Source organism: Hevea brasiliensis, chromosome 16, assembly GCF_030052815.1.
Source record: "Hevea brasiliensis isolate MT/VB/25A 57/8 chromosome 16, ASM3005281v1, whole genome shotgun sequence".
NCBI lineage: Eukaryota > Viridiplantae > Streptophyta > Magnoliopsida > Malpighiales > Euphorbiaceae > Hevea > Hevea brasiliensis.
Genome location: NC_079508.1, coordinates 26135279 through 26143941, shown reverse-complemented (window position 1 = coordinate 26143941; position 8663 = coordinate 26135279). Strand labels below are relative to the sequence as shown.

Genomic DNA, 8663 nt, shown 5'->3' with positions numbered 1-8663 from the left:
AGTGTGCTGAAGCACCAATTTATGTTTCTATTACAATTTATCCCTTTATAATTCATTTATTTTCAATTTTTATAAATCTGAATTTATCCGCAAATTTTATAGAAAATCCAGCAGAGTGCCGGCTGTAAATTGGAAAAACAGTTCTTCTAAACCTGTTTAAAAACACTTCCAAAATAATTTCCAAATCCAAACTCCATTATACACATTCAAGTCAATCTCAAAATCTCAATCTCAAATCACAATACTATTTTCAAAACTTTTCTGTTCACTTCATCACTTGAAGCATATTCACAATTAACTCTCAACATTTCATTTATCAACATACATTATGCAAAAGATCTCAATAATATGAAATTTCATATATTTACATCAATACATAATTATAGGAGTTTATAGTTACAATCCAAATTAGTACAAAATGCAAAAATACAAAAGGGCCACCTATAGTCCTAATGTCCTACCATACGCAGTGCAGATGTGAGGTGACTCTAGACCCCGGATGCAGCTCTAAAGACTCACCCCGTCTGATGTTTGTTGGGCTCCCCAGCTAGGTCTCCAGTACTTGCGCGTGGCAAAAGCGACGTGCTAATCAATTCTGCTTAGTGGTGACAATATAAAATAAAATAAAATATGATAAAACAAAGATGCAGAATGTGTGTTTACATTTTTGGTAGACTTAACTTCTGGTATTATTTGTATTATTATACGATTAAAATTTTGATAAGGTTCATTAACATTGCCCGAGTAACCCATACTAATTGACCAGACTGGATAAACGGGTAAACTAGCACCGGGTACTAAGTACCTCGGACCATCACACCATCGATCACATTGTGTCTCCCGGTGTGCAACAGAACAGCTAATAAGCTATAATAATTAGCGGGGTTAAAACCCAAGTGTAATAATTCAAATAACATAGCCAAAGGCTATTTTGTCACAGAATGGCATGGGAAGCCATGAAACATAGAATGGCATGAAGCCATATGCAGTACTGCTAACAGAACCCTATTGGCATGCCAAGCTATCCAAACCAATCTTGCTAGGTATACTAGGGCATTTTACACTTTTGAGTTTTACAATTTTTGAATTTCAAGTTTTGGTGTTACTATTCACTTCATTAGTCAACCAAAATGTTGACTTTTGCATAGACAATAGGTACATTGATCTTAATACTCCCAACATACCATATTTTGCATTTAAAATTTGTTGGTATTGGTTGCCAATACCATTTCTAAGCTTAATGTTAATTAAGCAAAATTCTCAGTTTTCATGCTTCATTTTACTATTCCATTAGTCATTTTTGCAATGGAAATTTGACAAAATGATCAACATGAAAGTTCTTCCTTATTTTGTCTAGTTGAATTTCCTTTTTTGAATCACTCCATTTCGAGTTTTGTAGCTCAAGTTATGGTCCAAAAACCACAACTGACCGGATTAAAATTTTTCTGGACTGACCATAACTATAATGTAATGAACAATGACTGCAACTCACTTGTTGGATAGGTTCTGGTCATAATTTGGGTTAGGTTCCTCCATGAAAGTTGTTGGTCTATATCTCAGCTTGTTGCTGATAAAATTTCAGGTCAATTGGACCTTTCTACATTGAGTTATGGCCAAATGAACAATCACTGTTCACTGTTCATTTGGTCATTCTGCAGAAACAGACTGCAGGTCACCCAGATTTGGGCAAGCTTTTGGTCCACTTGGTTTGGTTTTATGGGCATCATTTCTTCACCAAAGTTGTGCCATTATGTATCTAGTTTCATGTCCAATTGGCCTTGCACCAATTGAACCTCTACAATTCAAGTTATGGCTGCCCAAACCTGCTGGACTCAAGTCCAATTCTGCAGGTCACTCCATTCTGCAAGTCACTTTCATGGCAGCCACACCAAACCCAATCCCATCACTCAACACACTTCATTTTTAATTTAAACAGAACTAAATGGTCACTAATTGACCATTAAAACCTATTTTCATCATCACATGGTCAAAATCCCATTTTTCCACCCCAAACCCTAACTCACACATTACCCTTCATGCATTTTCATTGCATTTCTTCAATCCACTTAGTAAATACCTATTATGGGCAGCCATGATAGTCTTTTAATTTCATTAAACTCAACACAATCAAACCCTAACTATGGCTACCAAAAATCTAAGGTTTCCATCCCAATGGTATTCAACAATTTTTCCATGCAATTTACACATATTCAAAGTTCTTAACATGAATTTAAAGAAAAATTCATGGTTGGGTCACTAACCTCAAAGGAGTGAGATTTTTCCACTTGCTAAAGCTCTTGTTTTCCTCTTCTTTTTGCTCCTAAAAGAATCACCAAGGTGTAAAAGCAAGTTTTTGTGTTGAGAAATTTAAGTTTTAATGGATAGAAACCCAAGAAATCAAGCTTGGGTAAAGCTTGGTTATGGAGGGCAATGGTAGAGGTTTTACGTCAAGGAGAAGAAGAGAGAGGAGGTCTGATTTTTCTTCTTCACTTTCTACCCATTTAGTCTCTTTTATATACCTTGGTGACATGTGTCAACACTTGATTGGGTTGGAGACTTTTAATGACATCCTTATGATGTCATAATTTCAATTTCTTTCATTTTTCCATCCTTTTCTTGTCCAATTAATTTCAATTAAATTTTTAACAACATTTAATCATATTTTATGTTATATAAATTATTTATTTAACTGTACAAGTTAGCCCAAAAATCATCTCTGAAGAAGAAATGACCAAAATGCCCTCCGTTTGGCTTAACGGGCCAAAATTGTCTTTACCAAAAATTTTTCTAAGTATTTTCTTGGTATTCTAATGCCATAATAACCTCAATAACCCTTCTCTGGAGTCCCAAAAATTATTTTATAATTTTTCCCCCGGATCTAGGGCTCCTAGTTGTGAGAACCGCAACTTCTCACTAGGTTACCCATCGCTAGGGCACCGGCTCATTTAACTTGGTTGTATTTTATTTCTAAAATTTTTCCTAAATTTTTCTTATTAATAGTTGAGTTAATTATGGTTCCTCACTTTAGTATAATTATTTTTTGGGCGTTCTAGCTATCCGGATAAACATTGATCACCGGAACAGTAGACTATACGGACTAGCTAAAGTGAGGATGTTACACCAATAATGCAACGGCAGGGAGCTGTGAGCGACGCAATATCAGTAATGCGATGGGAGGGAGCTGTGATCGAAACAGGAGTTCTACGCATGACAGAAGATGAGAGTTTGGGTTATTGTTGATTGAATGGAGGGTGAGGGTTTAAGTTGTAATGATGGAATGGAATTATGCAGAATGTCTCTTGGATAAACATCTAGAGAATTCTATCACCTCACCAACAAAGGATAAATTTCAAAGTGAATCAGCTAACCCGACCCAATCCAGTGAATCAACCTAAAATGTTAGTTTGGATTGGGTAGGGTTGATTGGTTTGGTTGGCTTGGACCAAATTTTGAACAGCCCTACTTATCAATTTTATTTTCATATTTTTGTAATTTGTTAATCATTCCCAGCAACACAATTTCATAGATTTGACAATTCTCACCATCGATCCATTGAAATAAATTACACTTACCTAGATGTTGAAATTGATCACATCCATAAAATTTCATTCCTTTGATTTCCCTCAGTCATGATAGGCTACTAGCTTACATCAACACTTCATAGCGATGCTTTATCCTTTGCTCATTTCATTGGTTTTTAATTACGAACTTGACTGAAAACTCATTTTGATTCAATTTTAGATATTAAAGATTTTAGCTTTGGTTTAAGAAGAGAGGATTAGGGCCTAAATGATAAACACCTCAATTCTCCCACTCTTTATAAACAAAGCTTGATTTTATTTTTTTTATCCTTGTCAACAGCATTTATGTGAAATCCTTACCTTGGTATCGGTGTGTAACCATAACATACCTCGTTGTCATACATTTAAATTGAAAATAAACGTAACTAAAGGGACTCTTTTTATAATTTGTCTTATTATTATTATTATTATTATTTTTATTATTGCAATATATATATATATATATATTTTTTAAAATAGCACTAATAAATTAAATCATCCTCATTCTTTTGTATGTTAATTTCGTCATTTCCTTCTCAAAATTTTCTCATTTTCTTTCTCTCCATCTTAATCCATCCTTCCTACTTAACAATCCAGGAATCTCATGACCTGAATTAGGTGCGTATTTGCATCTCAATCTATCTGATACTAGTTAGATTTTCATTTTTGATGTATACTGTTGGAATTTGGGATTGGTAGATCCGGATCGAGGAGGAAGTGAATAGCGTCCGATAGAGAGAGAGAGAGAGAGAGAGAGAGAGAGAGAGTGAAGATGAGTGAGAGCCAGAGGTTCCAGCTGGGGACTGTTGGGGCTCTGAGTTTATCAGTTGTATCGTCGGTTTCGATTGTGATATGCAACAAGGCTCTCATTAGTACTCTCGGTTTCACTTTTGGTGAGTAGTTTCATTAGTAATTGTATTCCGCTCCACCAGATGCGTTTTTTTTTTTGCTGTTCTTTGTTTCCATTTTCTTGAGATTATTTCGAATTGAAATAGATTGATTATTAGATCAATCAATTGTAAGTTTTGGTTTAAGATCAATTGTTATGCTTTGTAATTTTGTTTTTTCTTTGTTTTTTCTGAATTCTTTTTAGATCTAATGTGAATTTTGCACTATTCTGGTGGAATAGTGCTGTTATTGCTCTCTAATCTGCTTTTATTCATCAAACACGCTTGCTTAATGCCAAATATGAATGCTAGCAGTGCTACATGTCACATTTTATGGAAAAGAAAAGCAACTTTTTTTTTTTTTTATTTGCTTGTCTGTATAATAAGCTTATGATTATCAAAGCATAATTAACGTCGATTCCATGCTGATTCTTGGAAGCGGGTGTACAAAAACAAAAAAGTATATATATATATATATATATATATATATATATATATATATATATATATATATACTGGATACCAAAACTGTGGTTTATTAGTAGGCACTTAATATTCCTTTTCTGTTGTACTATCATAAATTTTGCATGCAATTACGGGCAGAACTTGGTGGCAGTTAGAGGAAACTGGTTCATGCCCTGAATAAAATATTATTTTTAACGTGGAAGAATGAAGCAAGCAGCTACTGTTTTTTCCATGCAGATGTTTAATTTGAATAATCTTTCATATTTTATTGCTTATCTTTGGGTTTTTCTAATTTCACTTATCATTTATTCTAATTGATATTATGGTTGTTACGGGGGACAACAGCCACAACATTGACGAGCTGGCATCTTCTGGTCACTTTCTGTTCTCTTCATGTGGCATTATGGATGAAATTGTTTGAACACAAGCCTTTTGATGCGAGAGCTGTAATGGGATTTGGCATATTAAATGGGACATCCATTGGGCTTTTGAATCTTAGTTTGGGTTTCAATTCTGTTGGTTTCTACCAGGTAAAGTTCTTTAATATGATTTAGAATTTTGTTTTCCAACTAGCATACTACCATTATCAATCGATTATCATGTAGTTTGGTTTAATTTTTGTATGATAACTGCATCATTATATAGAAGACTTGGGATGCATTTTCAGTGTCTTAGGAAAATTGTTGCTTGCGTATACTGAAGCCATAAAAGAAGCAAATGATATATGATTCTAGTTTGAATGAGGCTGGATGACTCTTTAACCTTTCCAAATTCTGTTCAATGATAATATATTAATCGATATAAAATAAACATGTTTGACTTTTGCAATGTCTTTAAATATTGTTATTGAGTGAAACTATGTTTGCTGCAAATTTCAGAAAAAAAAAAAAGAAAAGAAAATCACTTTTTGGTGAATAATCCTGCATTTGGTATTTTGTTTTAAAATTTTTAGGAGTATCATGTTCTGAGATTTATTACTGATCTTGTTTTCAGATGACGAAATTGGCAATCATCCCATGTACGGTTCTTCTGGAGACACTTTTCTTTAGGAAGAGATTCAGGTCTGTCTTAACTGCGCATCTGTGCTTGACACGATGAGTATATAATTTATTAATTCAGGTATATAAATGGTGTCAGTTTCTGTGGTTAGTTCAACCTCTTACGCCCACAGCAATTTGGAGATTGGAGTTGACTGCAGTTTAATTTTGTGGGGGTTTGAAATGGTTGTTAATACTTAACTGGAAAATGAAAATAAATAAAATACAGACTAGATTGCTTGAAGGTATATACAGCTTATAGGGACCCTTAGTTAATTCATCCAACTATTTTGTTCCCCAGAAAGTGAAACTTCTCCCTAGATGACAGCGTTTGAAGATTCTTTAATTGATTGTTTTATTAGAGACGGACTCACAGTTGAAAAGAGCCATATATATCTTGTCTTCAATTTGGATCAAATCTTTACTCCTTTCACCTGTGCTTGTCTCAGTTAGAGATCTATTGATCCCTTCATGCATGCATCTTCTTCATGTATCAGATTTTTGTAAAGCTTTTGCCTGCAAAACGTGTTCAAGTTAATATAAATCTGCTAGTTTTTAGGTCATAGCATTTACCATGTTGCCATACTGTGTTGTTACTTGATTGAGGAAAAAGAATTCAATTTTCATTTAGCTATTCTTGTCAAAGTTGTTTATTTGTTGCATTTGTGTGCTCATAATTGCATTCTTGCAGCCAGAATATCCAGCTTTCACTGGTGATCCTTCTTGTGGGTGTTGGAATTGCTACTGTGACTGATCTTCAACTCAATGTCCTTGGTTCTGTCTTGTCTCTGCTTGCAGTTGTTACGACGTGCATTGCTCAAATTGTATCTTTAGTGAAAGCATTTTTGTTACCTGCTGTTTCATTACTTGCATCTATGCATTTTAACAATATATATATATATATATATATCTGTAGACTGCTTTTTTTCCCATGCATATTATAGTTTGTTTTGTCTGTTTGCGTGTTTCTTTCTCTCTTTCATCTGTTCCTTTTGAAGTTGTAAAATCTTAACCAGTTTATTTTAGATGACCAATACTATCCAGAAGAAGTTCAAAGTCTCTTCCACCCAACTTCTATATCAGTCTTGCCCCTATCAGGCTTTAACTTTGTTCATTATTGGTCCATTTCTAGATGGTCTACTGACTGATCAAAATGTTTTTGCCTTCAAGTACACCCCTCAAGTTCTGGTAAGAATTCAAGATTCCTAACCACAAACCACCACCACCACCACCACCACCGCACAACCACACCCCACGCCCCCTTCCTGAGCTTTCTTTTCTCTAATTTCATGCTGCTAATATTTCTGCTATATGCATTATGTGGTGCAGTTCTTCATAGTTCTATCCTGCCTGATATCTGTCTCCGTGAACTTCAGTACTTTTCTGGTAATTGGGAAAACATCACCCGTCACCTATCAGGTCCTAGGGCATCTGAAAACATGCCTAGTTTTGGCCTTTGGTTATGTTCTACTTCGTGACCCTTTTAGCTGGCGCAACATTTTGGGGATCCTTATTGCAGTAATTGGGATGGTACTGTATTCATATTATTGCACTGTTGAGAATCAGCAGAAGGCCAGTGAAGCGTCAACAAAATTGCCTGAGGTAAATTACATTCCTTTCTTGTATACATTAATGGAATTCTTACCTTTGGTTTGCTCTGAGTTTGAGTTGAGTTGTTTACTGATCTTTATTCCTATAGTTCATATTCTTTTTTTCGGACATTTCATGCTTTCTTTTTTTCTTGGTTTTAGGTCAAGGAAAGTGAATCTGATCCTCTGGTTGGTGTGGAAAATGGAAGTGGAATTTTAGCCGATGGTGTCGTTCAAAAAGCTCCTGTATGGAATTCAAACAAGGATCTTCATGCATAAACCTCAAAATTTTATAAATTCATTCACCCTAGATCAATATTGGTAAATGAAACTGTTTCAGCGATGAAGATGTTGCTGGCAAGGTGTCATCATATATTGAATAGGGGCAGTGGGGCTATTCTGAGATTATTACTTCTATTAATGTTAGACCAAGAGTTGAAGGAAATTGTCCTTTACATAGCATTGTTCCTTTTTTTTTTTTTTTGGTTATTAGTTTTGTATGAATCAGGGATGTAACGGGATGATACCAGAATTTATTTGTTAAATATATACTTTGTTCCCAAATACTAGAAAAAAGAATTTCATTACTGTTCTTTGACTCTCCTGTATTGATATCCCTCATTAGTGCATTGATTTTAATTTTCTTTCTAATCTTGCTGTCTTTATTAGCAATTGAATGTGCCGAGGAACCATTATTGGATGATTGATGCTTGTACAATAATATTCTTTGGGTTATTTAAACTTGTTCTGTCTTTGTTCCTAATATGTTCAACGACTCAAAATTTCCTTCTCAATTGATTTCAGTTTCTTCATCATTTATTATACTTCAGATTTCTAAAAGTGAATGGATTTGTGATAGAGATAATGTCTTACTTAGTACGTGGTTTTTTGTTTGCCATTATGGTGAAATAACTTGCCTTAAAACTTTATTCTTTGTAAGAGGTTTTATGGGTGCAAGCATCACTAAGTTTTATTTATTTATTTTTATTGCATGAAGTTTCTTATTATTTTCGCCCAACTTGTGGATAATGATTGAGTCGTAATTTTGAGGGTTATGGATATTTTAAATGGTGTGATTGGCGTAAAAAGTGCCATAAGAGATGTGGGGCCTCAAACCTGGCTTAG

At 34.4% G+C, this 8663-nt stretch overlaps 1 protein-coding gene across 2 annotated transcripts; it reads left to right on the top strand.

Annotated features, from left to right (window-relative positions):
• The first annotated feature begins 4035 nt into the window (after positions 1-4035).
• Positions 4036-8131, top strand: LOC110662792 (UDP-xylose transporter 3). 2 transcript variants are annotated; one of them, XM_021821900.2, is made up of 8 exons: positions 4036-4178; positions 4260-4453; positions 5258-5442; positions 5906-5973; positions 6641-6773; positions 6976-7137; positions 7279-7551; positions 7701-8131. In XM_021821900.2, the coding sequence occupies exons 2-8, from the start codon at positions 4333-4335 to the stop codon at positions 7815-7817; spliced, it is 1059 nt and encodes a 352-aa protein (XP_021677592.1). In that variant the 5' UTR covers positions 4036-4178; positions 4260-4332; the 3' UTR covers positions 7818-8131. The 2 variants fall into 2 exon arrangements, with proteins under 2 accessions (XP_021677592.1, XP_021677591.1); XM_021821899.2 differs by having other exon boundaries at positions 4062-4453.
• The last annotated feature ends 532 nt before the right edge of the window (positions 8132-8663 follow it).

What these genes read in the sequence shown, in the direction of transcription:
- LOC110662792 (XM_021821900.2), top strand. Translation starts at nt 4,333, where the DNA reads ATGAGTGAGAGCCAGAGGTTCCAGCTGGGGACTGTTGGGGCTCTGAGT. An exon ending in TACTCTCGGTTTCACTTTTG is followed by an intron (nt 4,454 to 5,257) that starts GTGAGTAGTTTC and finishes GGGGGACAACAG; the next exon opens with CCACAACATTGACGAGCTGG. An exon ending in AGTACACCCCTCAAGTTCTG is followed by an intron (nt 7,138 to 7,278) that starts GTAAGAATTCAA and finishes TATGTGGTGCAG; the next exon opens with TTCTTCATAGTTCTATCCTG.